This window comes from Otolemur garnettii, unplaced genomic scaffold, assembly GCF_000181295.1.
Source record: "Otolemur garnettii isolate 467f Iridium unplaced genomic scaffold, OtoGar3 scaffold00276, whole genome shotgun sequence".
Lineage (NCBI taxonomy): Eukaryota > Metazoa > Chordata > Mammalia > Primates > Galagidae > Otolemur > Otolemur garnettii.
The window spans coordinates 423,279-438,997 of NW_003852671.1; the positions used below are offsets into that span (position 1 = coordinate 423,279).

The 15,719-nt window shown below is 42.9% G+C and overlaps 2 protein-coding genes and 1 non-coding gene across 7 annotated transcripts in view; all 3 read left to right on the plus strand.

The window, feature by feature from the left end:
• The window catches only part of CHD8 (chromodomain helicase DNA binding protein 8), a 63,114-nt gene extending 53,668 nt beyond the window's left edge, over positions 1-9,446 (plus strand). For 4 of the 5 annotated variants that reach the window (XM_023508794.1, XM_003803039.3, XM_023508795.1 and 1 more), the window contains exons 31-38: positions 340-548; positions 641-1,360; positions 1,581-1,732; positions 2,358-2,660; positions 3,637-3,750; positions 3,944-4,123; positions 4,467-4,583; positions 8,453-9,028. In XM_023508794.1, the coding sequence (XP_023364562.1) occupies positions 340-548; positions 641-1,360; positions 1,581-1,732; positions 2,358-2,660; positions 3,637-3,750; positions 3,944-4,123; positions 4,467-4,583; positions 8,453-9,022 (2,365 nt within the window). In that variant the 3' untranslated portion in view covers positions 9,023-9,028. Of the gene's footprint in view, positions 1-339; positions 549-640; positions 1,361-1,580; positions 1,733-2,357; positions 2,661-3,636; positions 3,751-3,943; positions 4,124-4,466; positions 4,584-8,452 lie in introns of all 5 variants that reach the window. The other variant, XM_023508793.1, reaches the window with a different exon arrangement.
• LOC111722550 lies at positions 3,171-3,279 on the plus strand. Its single transcript, XR_002771325.1, has one exon. It is a non-coding gene; the product is annotated as a small nucleolar RNA U6-53/MBII-28 (small nucleolar RNA).
• Positions 9,447-10,644: 1,198 nt separating the features above from the next.
• The window catches only part of SUPT16H (SPT16 homolog, facilitates chromatin remodeling subunit), a 50,948-nt gene continuing 45,873 nt past the window's right edge, over positions 10,645-15,719 (plus strand). The window contains exon 1 of the mRNA XM_012813534.2: positions 10,645-10,808. Coding sequence (XP_012668988.1) covers positions 10,743-10,808 — 66 coding nt within the window. The 5' untranslated portion in view covers positions 10,645-10,742. The remainder of the gene's footprint in view (positions 10,809-15,719) is intronic.

Below are 15,719 nucleotides of genomic sequence, written 5' to 3' on the forward strand. Positions count from 1 at the left end.
CACGCTCACAGCAACCTCCAACTCCTGGGCTCAAGCAAGTCTCCTGCCTCAGCCTCCCAAGTAGCTGGGACTACAGGCGCCCGCCACAACACCTGCCCATTTTTTGGTTGCAGCCATCATTGCTGTTTGGCGGGCCCAGGCTGGGGATTCAAACCTGCCACCTTAGGTGTATGTGGCTGGCGCCTTAGCCACTTGAACCACAGGCGCCGAGCCTGTTTCTTAGCTTTTATTTTTGCTTCTACTTTCAATTCTTACGTTTTCAGGAGTTTTAAACCACATTAAGAAGTAACCAGTTTTCCTGTGTTCTTCTGATTTATCTTACTCTTCTTCCTTTTGTAGATGGACAAGGCGTGAACAAACTGATTTCTATCGAGTTGTGTCTACTTTTGGTGTGGAATATGACCCCGACACCATGCAGTTTCATTGGGATCGCTTCCGCACTTTTGCTCGACTGGACAAAAAAACAGATGAAAGCCTTACTAAGTATTTTCATGGCTTCGTCGCCATGTGCCGCCAAGTGTGCCGCCTTCCCCCAGCAGCTGGAGATGGTAAGCAAGACTTTGGAGAGTCTAGGGTAGGCGGGAATGGATGGTGACAAAACCAACTCTTGGTTCATTTCTTCCACTCCTATCTCTTGTAGAACCTCCAGACCCTAATCTGTTCATTGAGCCCATCACTGAGGAGAGGGCTTCACGGACTCTGTACCGTATTGAGTTGCTTCGGCGCTTACGGGAACAAGTTTTATGCCACCCTCTTTTGGAAGATAGGCTGGCATTGTGTCAGCCTCCAGGTCCTGAGTTGCCCAAATGGTGGGAGCCTATTCGGCATGATGGGGAGCTTCTACGAGGGGCAGCCCGTCATGGGGTGAGCCAAACAGACTGCAACATCATGCAGGACCCAGACTTCTCTTTTCTGGCTGCCCGTATGAATTATATGCAGAACCATCAGGCTGGAGCACCAGCTCCATCTCTGTCACGCTGCTCTACTCCACTGCTACACCAGCAGTATTCCTCACGCACTGCCTCACCATTGCCCATTCGCCCAGATGCTCCTGTTGAAAAGTTACCTGAGGAGACACTTGCCCAAGTCCCCAATCTGGAGAGTCTGACTTTAAAGCTAGAGCATGAAATGGTGGCCAGGAGCCGACCAACCCCACAAGACTATGACATGCGAGTAGCCCCCTCTGAAACTACCCCTTTGGTTTCACGGAATGTTCCACCAGTCAAACTGGAGGATGAGGATGATTCAGACTCTGAGCTGGATTTGAGCAAGCTGTCGCCATCATCCTCTTCTTCCTCATCCTCATCCAGTTCCAGCTCCAGCACTGATGAGAGTGAGGACGAGAAAGAAGAAAAGCTAAGTGAGTGCATGTGATAGGCTGTTGGCCTTCTTCCCCCTTACTCCCCTTTCTGCTCTTTTCCTTTTTCTCAGTGTATCCTCTTGAGAGAGATTCACATATTGACTTGATAAACTATCAAAAGCGACCTGTTATTCTTTGGGACTTTTCAAAGCCCATGTAATAACATTATCATATAACACTATTCTCCCATCTTTTCTCACACTTAATGTGGGATCTCTAGCTACTGACCAGTCCCGCTCAAAGCTCTATGATGAAGAGAGTCTTCTGTCCCTCACTATGTCCCAAGATGGATTCCCAAATGAAGATGGGGAACAAATGACTCCTGAGCTGCTGCTGCTGCAGGAAAGACAAAGAGCCTCTGAGTGGCCCAAGGTAACATGTTGCCTCCTTCCTGGACTTGTAGAGTTCACAAATACCATGTAACATTGAATATGGCAGTGGTTCTCAACCTTCCTAATGCTGCAAGGTATTTTCATTATTAAAAAGGGGTTGCGACCCACAGGTTGAGAACTGCTGGTTTATAGGGAACAAGAAACAGATGGTTCTGTTTTTTTTTTTTTAATTGGGTTTGTTGGCTCAGTGAGTAGGGCCACCAGCCACATACATGGAGCGTAGCATGTTCGAGCCCAGCCTGACAACTGCAACCAAAAAATAGCTGGGTGTTGTGGTGGGCCTGTATAGTCCCAGCTACTTGGGAAGCTGAGGCAAGAGAATTGCTTAAGCCCAAGAGTTTGAGTTTGCTGTGAGCTGTGATGCCACAGTACTCTACTGAGGGTGACACAGTGAAACTGTGTCTCAAATAAAAAAAATTAAAATTGGGTTTGTTGCTACATGTTTTTTAATGAAACTTCCTAGTTGACTTGGGAATCTAATAGTATTACTTTCCTCCTTTCTGCCTTATGATTTTTATCCACCTGTCATGTGGCACTATTTCATGTCACAGGATCAGGTAGTGCTTACTCCCTTAATCATATTGATTTCTCTTGTCCCCCCTCAGGATCGTGTCCTGATAAACCGTATTGACCTCGTCTGCCAGGCTGTACTCTCAGGGAAGTGGCCTTCTAGCCGCAGGAACCAGGAAATGATAACGGGAGGGATTTTGGGGCCAGGCAACCACTTCTTAGACAGTCCTTCCTTGACTCCTGGAGAATATGGTGACTCTCCAGTTCCTACACCACGAAGTAGCAGTGCAGCTTCCATGGCAGAGGAGGAAGCATCTGCAGTCAGCACAGCAGCAGCCCAGTTTACCAAACTTCGCCGAGGCATGGATGAGAAAGAGTTTACGGTTCAGATCAAAGATGTAAGTTCAGCATTTACATGCTGGGAAATAAGGAATGAGGCTATGGGGCTACTGTCCTCACTAGTTTTACTAATATGATACTTAAAGTCATTTGATTAACTAATTTTGAAAATGAGGAAAAAATTAGCATTCACAAACATCCATTTAGGAAAAATCACTGAAATAAGGCAAGGAATCTCCTGAGGACTAGAATAAAAGAAACCATATTTTTGAAGGAAATTTAATTGACACAGGTTTTGGGGTGGCTCAAGGCTAGACCTAAGCCTGATTTTTTAGAAAATGAAATCAAATTATGGGAAAGCTGTTAAAAAGGACACCTAAGTATTGAGGGCCTTATTAAAAATAAAGAGGAATCATTTCTACTGAAATTAAACCAGTGTTATTTTTTGTTTTATAGACAAATTTTTATTTTTTCTGATCTCCTTCCTTACTAAACCATATTAGCTAGTCATTAAGTGCTCAAAAAAGAAGTTTCTTAAACTAGTATGTGACAAGGATAGCAGTATTTTGCCCCTGTGATGAGTTGCCATGCTAATACTGAGACACCAAGGAGGGTGTTTTACCCTACTTTGGGTGTTACTGAGATAAAGTCTATTTCTCACAAATTTACCTGAGGGGCAGGTCCTAGGTCAAGAAATGAAATCTTTGGGGCGGGGTGTTGTGGAGGGCGCCTGTAGTTCCAACTACTGGGGAGGCTGAAGCGAGATGATCACTTGAGCCCAGAAGTTGGAGGTTGATGTGAGTTATGACACTACGGTACTCTATCCAGGGCAACAGAATGAGAGTCTGTCTTTAAAAAAAATATCTTTCTAGGACAAAAATGTGTATGTTTCATTATATTTCTAATTTCTACTCTTTACTCAGATGGCCTTCTCACTGTCATTGAGCCAGTGTTCTGTAGCCCAAGTCCCCCAAAGCTTTATCTTGTAAAAGCACATGCCATGTGATGTTTTGGGTGGGTGGATTGTCTTCTTAGGAGGAAGGATTGAAGTTAACATTCCAGAAGCACAAGTTGATGGCTAATGGAGTAATGGGAGATGGACATCCACTATTTCATAAGAAGAAAGGGAACAGGAAAAAGCTAGTAGAGGTGAGTGGCAAGAAAAAGGTCTTTAATGTGATGATTAGATACAGTGTTTTTATTCCCAGTAATTGATGAAGGCAGTTGGGATTGAGGGAAGAAAGATATTAGAATAATCTGGTAACTACCATTGGCTCTGCTCCCCCTCCCTCCCTGCCCAAAGAAGAGTATGTGCTCATGGGGGTGGATTCTGGGTTTGCAGCTGGAGGTGGAGTGCATGGAAGAGCCTAATCACCTTGATGTGGACCTGGAGACCCGGATCCCTGTCATCAATAAGGTGGATGGTACTTTGCTGGTGGGTGAGGATGCCCCTCGCCGGGCTGAACTGGAGATGTGGTTACAGGGTCATCCAGAATTTGCTGTCGACCCCCGATTTCTAGCGGTGAGTGGCAGTCCTATTGAGAAAGATTTAAAGTTATTCCCCCCTTGGTATTTAAGCTGTGTAAAAAGGAGAAAGCATGCCTACCTCACCATTGTTGCAAGGATCAAAATAAAACGATGTTTAAATACTGTTAAAGTATTTCATAAACTAAATGCTAGGCTAATATTTACTATTAAACTATTATATAAACCACCTAATATTTTTTTGAGAAATCTACTTAATGACAGTTTTCCACTAGACTAATCCTTTATGCAGTAGGCATTTATTTGTCAAAGGAAACCTTAATAATTACTCCAGAAAAGATTTCTATTTCTCTCAGATAACTGATACTTTTCTATTGCAGTATATGGAGGATCGTAGAAAACAGAAGTGGCAGAGATGTAAAAAAAATAATAAGGCAGAATTTAACTGTTTGGGAATGGAACCAGTACAGACAGCTAATTCTAGGAATGGGAAAAAGGTGAGACTGAAGCATTACTACTATGTTCACACACTAGATACAATTATTAAGAAGCTCTCAATGGTGATTGTGACTAATGTTATTTATCTTTTCTCCAATGTATTTTTCTGAGAAAAATTATCTAAATTCATAATAAGGAAACCAGAGGTGTTTTTGTTCTATTTTTAATTTTTTTAAGGACATGGCTCACTCTGTCACTCAGGCTAAAGTAGTATTGTGATCACAGTTCACTGTAACCTCAAACTCCAGGGCTCAAGCTCTCCTGGTTTAGGCTCCCAAGTAGCTAGGACTAGAGGCATGAGCCACCGTGCCTAGCTAATTTTTGTAATTTTTTTTTAAGAGACAGGGTCTTGCTATATTGCCCAGGGTGGTCTTAAACTCTGGGCCTCCACCTATCCTCCATGCCTTGGCCTCCCAAAGTGCTGGGGATCATAGGCATGGGCAGGTTATTTTTATTACTTTTATTTTTTTGCAGTTTTTGGCCAGGGCTAGGTTTGAACCTGCCACCTCCGGCATATGGGGCTGATGCCCTACTCCTTTGAACCACAGGCGCCACAACAGGTTATTTTTTTTAAGTACCAAATGTATTCTGAATCACCTCCGGAGTATTTTTAATGGTATTTTTATAGTCCTATGGTATTTTCCTTTCTAGAAGTACATAAAATTCTACAAACTAACTTTAGTTCTTAAAGCTAATGAAAATAAAAGAATTAGTAAGATGTGTTAGAACATTTTTGGCTTATCCTGTCCTGTTGAATAACTAAGAAATTTTTGGCAATCGTTTAATCTCTTTAATTTTCACATCCTGAATAGTGAGAGTTGGAGACGGAGTGTCAAGCTGTCACCCTGGGTAGAGTGCTGTGGCATCACAGCTCACAGCCACCTCAAAGTCTCGGGCTTAAGCGATTCAGTATCCCAAGTAGCTGGGACTACAGGTGCCCACCACAATGCCCAACTATTTTTTGGTGCAGTTCTCACTGCTGTTTGGTAGGCCGGGGCTGGATTCGAACCTGCCACCTCTGGTGTATATGGCTGGAGCCCTAGCTGCTTGAACTACAGATGCCAAGCCCTAAAGTCATTTCTTAACTTTTACAATTCTATATATTTTAGAATTGGTTGTGGGGGTTTATGGAAGAAAACAGTCCTGGGAGTTTTCCTATAGATGAAAGTTTAAAAATCACTAATTACGTCAATAATGGAAAGAGCATAAGAAACCGTGTTTTATAATCCATTGTAACAAATGTAGTCATTATGTTAGTCTACATTTTCAAATGTAATTGTGCTTTTATCGTGGTTATAGACCATTGAATGGATTAAATCCATTATTTCTTATTTCCACCCAAATATAATTGCAAATGTTTCTCTTGGCTATGCTTGCAATAGTTATTTTTAAAGCGTATATAGTTCATGGTTTGGTTTAGTCATTTAAAATAGATTACCACTTTTGTAAACTAGCCTTATCTAATCATTCCCCATTGATCTTTTATATAAATCTTTATACATATATAGTCATCTTCAGTATATGCAGGATATTGATTCCACAGATACCAAAATCCATGGATGGTCAATTCCCTGAAATAAAATGGTATAGTATTTGCATATAATCTATACACGTACTCCCATATACTTTAATCATCTCTAATTACCTAATGATACTATTCATAATACCTAATATAATGTAAATGCTATGTAAATAGTAGTCATGCTGTAGTGTTTTCACATTTCTGTTATTTTTGTATTGTCTTTTTTTTGAGATAGAGCCTCAAGCTGTTCCCCTGGGTAGAGTGCCATGGCATCACAGCTCACAGCAACCTCCAACTCCTGGGCTCAAGCCAGTCTCCTGTCTCAGCCTCCCAAGTAGCTGGGACCACAGTCACCCACCACAATGCCTGGCTATATTTTTTTGGTTGCAGCCATCATTTTTGTTTGGCGGGCCCGGGCTGGATTTGAACCTGCCACCTTAGATGTATGTGACTGGCGCCTTAGCCACTTGAGCCACAGGCACCAAGCCTGTATTGTCATTTTTTAGTTCGTTTTTTGATACTTTCTTTTTTTTTCTTTTCTTTGAGACAGAATCTCACTATGTCATCCTTGGTAGAGATTTGTGGCATCACAGCATTCAACAACCTTAAACTCTTGGGCTTAAGCGATTTTCTTGCCTCAGCCTCCCAAGTAGTTGGAACTACAGGCACCTGCCACAACATCCAGCTATTTTTTTTGCAGTTGTTTAGCTGGCCTGGGCTAGGTTCGAACCTGCCACCTTTGGTATATGTGGCTGGCACTATAACCATTATGCTACAGGCACTGAGCCATGGCTGTTTTTTATTATAGTTGTCATTGTTGTTTATCTGGCCCAGGCCAGGTTTGAAACCATTGTGCTACGCACTGAGCTGTTTTTTGAAACAGAGTCTCACTATGTCGCACCGGGTAGAGTGCTGTGGTATCACAGCTCACAACAACCTCAAACTCTTGGGCTTAAGTGATTCTCTTGCCTCAGCCTCCCAAGTAGCTGGGACTACAAGTGCCTACCACAGTGCTCAGCTATTTTTTGTTGTTGTCATTAGCTGGCCCAGGCTGGGTTTGAACCCGCCATTCTTGGTGTATGTGGCTGGTGCCATAACCACTGTGCTATGGGCACTTAGCCATTTTTGATATTTTCAATCTCTGGATGATTAAATCCATAGATGTGGAACTTATGGATATGGAAGGCCAGATACATTTTTATATATATATATTTTTTTATATGTGTGTTTATATATTAAACACATATTTATATATATACAACATACACCCAATGTGCATACATTTGTGTACATGTGTGGATGTGTGTATGTTTATATAAGCACATAGTATATCTTTTAACAAAATTAATTTTAAAGTGAACAATATGTAGCTGTTGCATTTAACAAGTTCCTACCACATAAAATTAGGTTTATGAGATTTATTATTTTACATTGTTGGAAGTATTACCAGTAAAAAATGTTTTTGTTTTCTTTCTTAGCCTCCATAGGACCAAGAGTGTAATAAGCAGAATGGTTAATTTGGGAAGCGTGGATGCCATTACTGCTTGAATTTGACATTATAGAGCAGCTATCCACACTATACCTATACCTATTTTGAACTATAGAGTCCAAAGGCAAAAGAACTAATTATATGAGTTTAATGCCAGCTACCCAATATTGTGTTTAGGCCAACAGCAAAGCCAGAGGCACTGAAAGTAATAACTTGTAACTTTAATAAACTTAATCAGAACTTGTCAGAACATCTAGAAGAAGCCATTTAAATTCAGCAGATATTTTTTTTTTCAATGTAGAACAAAAACTATTAAATTTGGTGAGGAATTAGCCATAGTTCTTTTTGGTGTTATAGACATCCAGAAAGTCTTTACTTTATTTGTCTTAAATTTATTCCACTCAGATGTGATAATATAGATTATTATAAATGTCAGTATGTGGTGCACTTCATATGGTAAGATGATGTGAACAATCTGCCATCAGTAGACATTTAAGTGAATTTTTCCTATATATTTACTGATTCATCCACTGTCTTACTCAGACCCTTTATTAACAAAGGTAAGCATTTGTGAACCAGTTGGCTGAAATAAAGGTACAACATAGTCTATTTCTGGAAATAAAAATCAGTTTATATCAAATCCTTCACCTTAGTTTCAGTATCAGAATGCTTCAACCAGCTAAGTCTAGCATTTTGTCTTTCTCATTACCATCAATCAAGCCTAGTCTGACTATAATTGGTTTGCATCTTCTGAAATAGCTTCAGTGAAAAAGCATTTATGTAAGCTAAGACTCTGTTGGCTTTTGGTCCCCTCCCTCCCCTTCTTTCTGCTTACTATCTATGTTCCCTCCTTCCAGGGTCATCACACTGAAACTGTGTTCAACCGAGTTTTGCCAGGGCCTATTGCACCAGAGAGCAGTAAGAAACGGGCCCGCAGGATGCAACCAGACCTTTCTAAGATGATGGCCCTGATGCAGGGTGGAGGCACTGGGCCCTTGTCTCTGCACAACACCTTCCAACACAGCAGTAGTGGCCTGCAGTCTGTGTCATCTTTGGGTCACAGTAGTGCCACTTCTGCATCTTTGCCTTTTATGCCATTTGTGATGGGTGGTGCAGCATCATCCCCTCATGTAGACTCCAGCACCATGCTTCATCATCACCACCACCACCACCACCCTCATCCCCACCATCACCACCATCACCATCAAGGCTTGAGAGCCACTGGCTACCCCTCTTCACCAGCGACTGCCACTTCTGGTACTGCCTTGCGGTTGCCACCACTGCAGCCTGAGGAGGAGGATGACGATGAGGATGAAGATGATGATGATTTATCTCAGGGCTATGATAGCTCAGAAAGGGACTTCTCACTTATTGATGATCCTATGATGCCAGCCAACTCAGACTCCAGTGAAGATGCTGATGACTGAAGCCCCAGCATGGTCCCATATTGCTTGGGTGGCTGCTGTATTTTCATTTACTCTGGCCCTTGGACTATGGAAACGTGGGAGGGGCAGGGGAGATGTGGGGAAACCCAGGACACAAGGAGGTGGAAAGAAAAAAAAAAAAAGAAAACTTATGCCTGATTGCTCCCAATTTTGAGAGGATTAGGTGGGCAGGGGAACTCCTAAAATATAATACGTGACTACTTCCTCATTTCTGGGGAAGGAAAGGAGACTAGAGCAGCTGGTGGGCTCTCCCCTCTCTAGGCACCTCCATTAACCACAGACTATGTAGCGCTGGCCCTAGCCTCTGGCAGAGCCTGTTCCTGGCCGAACTGTGGATACAGCTGGAGGGTCAGGAACTGTTACCTTCCTTCCCCTTGGCATTAATAAATTTAAGTTAATCCTTTTCCATTTTTCCCTTGCTCTGTATTTGCTGAAACCCAATATAAGTATTATTTTAAGAGGTGATGGTCATGGTGGGTAATTTCAACACCTTTTTCCTAAAGTTCCATACTGTTATACTGAGTTACCTTGGATACAGTAAATAAGTCATCTGTACCTCTCTAGAGGGTATATATAAATGTAGACTGTCCAGTTTGCTAATAGCAAAGGAATGGTTTAAGAGTAGGCAAACAGTTACAGTTTCAAACTCCCAAGTTCCTTGATAAGAACCATGTACATTTTGTTTCAAGAAAACAAACAATGGATGCTTTGGGGGAAGCCATAAAATAGTGTCACTTTTCATGAAGAACAAGGGGACTGGCCAACCAAAACGGTGTTGTAACCACTTGTACCTAGGGGAAGGGGGCTGTGGGAAAGAACCAAAGGTTTTTGGAGCACCCCCAAGTCATTGTTTCTCCCACTCTCCTACCACGTCACCGCTCGAATGAAGCCTGGGCATCTTATTCTCCTTGCTATGGCTAGATCTTTCCCCAAAACTAAAGGTTTATGGAGCCTCTCAAGCGATTGATTTCTCCGATTTTCCTACCATCCCACCTCTCAGACATCTTGTCTTAATTTCTACGGCTAAGTGCTTCCCCATAACTTGGGTCGGAGTTTATTGCAAGAATGGGCTCCATTTCTCTGACTGGAGCTCCGTCCTCAGTCACCGAGGATCCTTCCAGCCCTGAAGCAGTAGAAGCCTTTGCTTGCCGACCATTTCTAGGAGGGGCGCATACCCATTTCCCATTTATGCTGTAGTTTTTCCACTCCTATCCCGCGCCAGAGCCTGCTCTTTGCGCTCCCCCTTAATTTGCCGATAGGGTGGGGCCTGTACACCGCGCGTTGCAGTTCGTGTGAGGCTGGGCGGGCACTTCAGCCCCGCACTCTATGCTTCGCTTGCTGCTACAGTCCTAGAAACCGCGGCTCGGCTGAGAGTTAAGGGCGAAGGTGGAGCGTCACGTGATGACGTCGAGTCGCGTGAGGCTGTGGCGAAGTTGACAAGAAAACCCCGCGAAAATCGACTCTTTCTGCTTTTCACATTTTGTTGATTTTCCCACTCTTTTTCTCTCCTCCCCCAACCCCTGCCAGAAAGGATTTTTTAAAAAGTCCCCAACGTTGTCGGGACCCGGAAGCGGAAAGGGCATCTTTGAGGTCGATACTTCCGGGTCACTGAGAGAGTGCGGGATTCCGGGGCCGAGAGCGGGTGGCGGAGCCGGGACCTCGCGTGATTCTCGGAACCCGAGGAGAAGCGGCCTCTCGGGCTATGGCTGTGACTCTGGACAAAGACGCTTATTATCGGCGTGTGAAGAGACTGTACAGCAATTGGCGGGTGAGGAAGATCCCATAATTTTTCCTAGGGAGGCCCCCTCGGCCATCCCATAATAACCCTGTTTCTCGGCGCCTTTTTTTCTATTTCGGTCAGGAATTCCCGGGTTCAATGCGCGCCCCTTTCATTGCTCCCGAATCTTTCATCGCAGGCAGCCCCGAGCGCCGCCCCGTAACAGGGAATCCCCGGCAATCGCCCTGCCCTGCGGCCACCACCATCTTCCCCGCGTGCCAGCCGGGGTCATGTATAACAGCCACCTCTCTCAGTCTCTTCCCGCCCTAGAAGAGGCAGCGTCCTTCCCTCCCACTCTGTGATCACGTCTTGCTGCCCGCTCCTGCGGTGTTCACACGCACCCACGCACTCGTTTTGCCCCTTCTGACCCACAGTGTTCTGTTCCCAAGTCCTGCCAGCATTATAACCATCTTCGTGGAGGAAGGATGGAAGGGCAAGGGAAGATGTGAATCAGGCTCTTCGCGTTTATCGTTTGCGGAGCTTTTGCTGGAGTTAAAAAAAGAAATACTGCTCACGCGCAACCGCCTTATGTTCTAGGAGGCCCTGCCGTGGGTAACAGACCTAGCGTTGAAAACCTACAGACCTTAGAAATACCACCCCCCCCAAAAAAGAAAAAAACCGATGTGATGCTTAAAGTCTTAGTTTTCCTTCTTGTTAAGAGTATCCGGGGCGTGTGTTCAGAGAAACAGTTGTGGCAGTCTCCAGTCTTTTAAGGACGTCCACAGTTAAAACTTATTTTTATGGTACTAATTTATTAATTGAACAAACATTTCGTTGTATTCTGTGGTGTAACTTGAGCTGTCTAGTTTTAAGTCGGGCCTCCAAACCCTGTCATCGAGGGAAGATAACAACTAATAAAGACTTACTTTAAAACCTGAGAGATGTTTTGAGAAAAAATATCAATTCTCACTTCAATATTCATTGTAACTTATCTTTCAGATCGATCCTCTACTAAAACTAAGCTATTAAAATTGGTCATTTCCCTGCCATTCATATTAAAGGCGCATGTGTATGTTTTATCTTTTGAGGCTGAATGCATTAGATAATTGAAAATAAAAGGAACTCTCTTGCATTTTATGAAAAGCAAAAATAAGAATTCTGTGCTACTGGTAGGTTAATGCTGAACACAGATTTTATTTATTGTTTTTATAATTTTTTTTGAGATAGAATCTCACTTGGTTACCCTTGGTAGAGTGTGATGGCGTCTTAGTTCACGGCCACCTCAAATTCTTGGGTTCAGTTGATCCTCTTGCCTCAGCCTCCCAACTAGCTGGGACTACAGGCACCACCACAACGCCTGGCTTTTTTTTTTTTTTTTTAAAGAAAGGGTCTTGCTCTGGCTCAAGCTGGTCTCAAACGTGTGAGCTCAAGCAATCCGCCTGGCTCAGCCTCCTAAGTACTTGGGATTACAGGCGTGAGCCACTATGCCTGGCCCACAAATTTTATTTTTTTAATTTATTGGCTAATTTTTACCAAATGATTCTCTCACCATCATATAATTATATCTGAACATCATCCATGTTAGAAAAACTTTTTGAAGCTCTAATGTTTCAATGATCGATAAGAACTAATGTGCTGGTAATAATCAGAAGCTGTTTCTTCTACCATTAAACCCTGAAACAATACAGCTTTGATGCAAAAAGGGATTTCTTTTTGGATAGTCCCCAGTGATTCATAAGTCATTAAATTATTTCATTCTCCCTATACCATTCATGAAAACTAAAATTATTGTATAGCTCTACTTCCTTACATCCTAGGTTAATTAATGCAAAGCATGAAACTGGTCTATATAGGAAAAACTGACCTGAAGACAGATTAGCAATCTTAATATCAAATGACAATCCTCAAATCTGTGACAGTTACGTTACTCCCAGCCTTCCATTCTTTTTTTTTTTTTTTTTAATTTAAACCTCTCATTCTTTTTTCTCAAAAAGTTTATATTTGGCTGGGCATGGTGGTTCACACATGTAATCCTAGCACTCTGAGATACCTAGGCAGGATAATCACCTGAGTCAGGAGGGAGATTCTGTCTCAATTAAAAAATATTTAAAAACTAGCCAGGTTTGGTGGTGCCTGTGGCTCAAAGGAGTAGGGTACCAGCCCCATATACCAGAGGTGGTGGGTTCAAACCTGGCCTCGGCCAAAAACTGCCAAAAAAAAGAAAAAACTAGCCAGGTGTTGTTGGCATCTGTAGTCCTAGCTCCTTGGGAGGCAGAAGCAAGAGAATCAGTCACTTAAGCCCAAGAGTTTGAGGTTGTTGGGAGCTATGATGCCACAGCACTTTACCAAGGGACAGTAAAACTGTCTCAAAAAAAAAAGTTTATGTTGGCTTTTTTTGTTAGTTTTGAGACATGGTCCGGTTCTGTTGCCCAGTGTAGAGAGTTCACTGTGCTGATCATAGCTCACTGCAGTCACACTCCTGAGCTGAAACTGTCCTGCCTCAGCCTACCAAATAGCTAGAACTACATGCCTGCCACCACATCTGGGTGATTTTTCAATTTTTAGTACAGAGGTGCAGGGCTATTGCTCAGGCTGGTCTAGAACTTCTGACTCAAATGATCCTCCCACCTTAGCATCTAGGAGTGCTAGGATTGCAGGCATAAGTCGTGGAGCCTTACGCCTGTTGGCTCTTAATTTAGATGATGGTAAGTCATCTAAGACATTGATGGTATAAAGTTATGAGCCAAGTTTATGTATCAGCAAACCCTGTTGCTAATTATTATAAATTTATTTGTATATGTATGGTTTTTAAAGCAGTATGACCATCTTTGTAAAGGAAGGATAGAAAGGGAAAGAAGGATGTGAATCAGGCTCTTCGTGTTTTATCTGCTTATCCTCCTAGCTGTATCAGAAAGATAGTAGAGAAGGTGCCGTAGCTCAGTTGGTAGGGCTCTGGCCACATACACCCAGGTTGGCCAGTTCGAGCCCAGCCCAGGCCTGCTAAACAACAACAACTGCAACAAGAAAAAATAGCTGCGCATTCTGACAGGCACCTATATTCCCAGCTACTTGGGAGGCTGAGGTAAGAGAATCGCGTTAAGTCCAAGAGTTTGAGGTTGCTGTGAGCTGTGAGCCACAGCACTCTACCAAGGGTGACTAAACAACAATGACAACTACAACAACAACAACAAAAAATAGCTGGGCATTGTAGCGGCTGCCTATAGTCCCAGCTATGTGGAAAGCTGAGGCAAGAGAATCGCTTAAGCCCAAGAGTTGTGTGTTGCTGCAAGCTGTGACTCTACAGCACTCTACTGAGGGTAACATAGTGAGACTATGTCTCAAAAAAAAATAGAAAAGAAAAAAAGTTGAGATTGGAGTGGGAGATGAAGAGAAGTTGACTAATGGGTACAAATACACAGTTTGAGAGAAGTAGTAAGTCCCAGTGTTAGATAATAGGATAGCAATACTTTATAAAAATCTGTTGTATACAGAGTGTCCATAAAGTTCGTGTGCAGTAACTTTATAGACATTCTGTATTTCCAAATAGCTAGAACAGAAGAACTGGAATGCTTCTAGCATAAAGGAAAGACAAATATTTAAGGTGATGGATATCCCATGTACATTGGTCTTTACAAACTATATGTGACCGTATTAAATCATCACATGTACCCTGAAATGGTGTACGTTATTATGCTTTTTTTGCAACAAAAAAATAACTGGGCATTGTGGCGGGTGCCTGTAGTCCCAGCTACTCAGGAGGCTGAGACAAGAGAATCGCTTAAAGCCCAGGAGCTGGAGGTTGCTATGAGCTGTGTGACACTACCCAGGGCGATAAAGTGAGACTTTGTCTCTACAAAAAAAAAACTATCATTAAGTGAGGGAGGAAAATGGGGATTGAGATAAGAAAATAACTTAAAATAGTGAAAATCCCAAGCTTTGTGCTGTCAGTTCCCATCTTCAGAGAAATCTCAGACTAAAATTAACTAGCTCATGCCTGTAATCCTAGCACTCTAGGAGTCTGAGGTAGATGGATTACCTGAACTCACAGATTCAAAACCAGTCTGAGCCAGAGCAAGACCTTGTCTCTAAAAATAGCTGGGCATTGTGGTGGGTACCTATAGTCCCAGCTACTCCGGAGACTGAGACAAGAGAATCCCTAGAGCCTAAGAGTTTGAGGTTGCTGTGAGCTATGACACTATAGCATTCTGCCAAGGGCAACAAAGTAAGACTGTCTCAAAAAAAAAAAAAAGCAATTTAGGGCAGCACCTGTGGCTCAAAGGAGTAGGGCACTGGCCCTTATGCCGGAGGTGGTGGGTTCAAAACCAGCCCCTGGCCAAAAACTGCAGAAAAAAAAAAAAATTTACTAAAAAATTTGCTGGTTTGTGGGTGGCCCCTGTGGCTCAAAGGAGTATGGCGCCAGCCCCGTATACCAGAGGTGGCAGGTTCAAACCTAGCCCCGGCCAAAAACTGCAGGAAAAAAAAAAAAATTCACTGGTTGGGCTCCACACTCACTTTTTAGTTTTAGATACTCCTGATTATAAACTTTTAAGGGATATGTAGTTGCCCCTAGAGTTCCAGCTCTACAAATACAAAAAAGTACATGGAGTTGTAGAGAAAACTGATAAGCTTCTAAATTCTTTTTACCTTTTTTTTTTTTGAGACAGAGTCTCACTATGTTACCTTCAGGAGAGTACTGTGGCATCACAGCTCACAGCAACCTCAAACTCTTGGACTTTTTTTTTTTTTTTTTTTGCCGCCCGAGTCTCACTATGTTACCTTCAGGAGAGTACTGTAGCATCACAGCTCATAGCAACCTCAAACTCTTGGACTTTTTTTTTTTTTTTGAGACAGAGCCTCAAGCTGTCCCCCTGGGTAGAGTGCAGTGGCATTACAGCTCACAGCAACCTCCAACTCCTGGGCTCAAGCGAGTCTCCTGCCTCCGCCTCCCAAGTAGCTGGGACC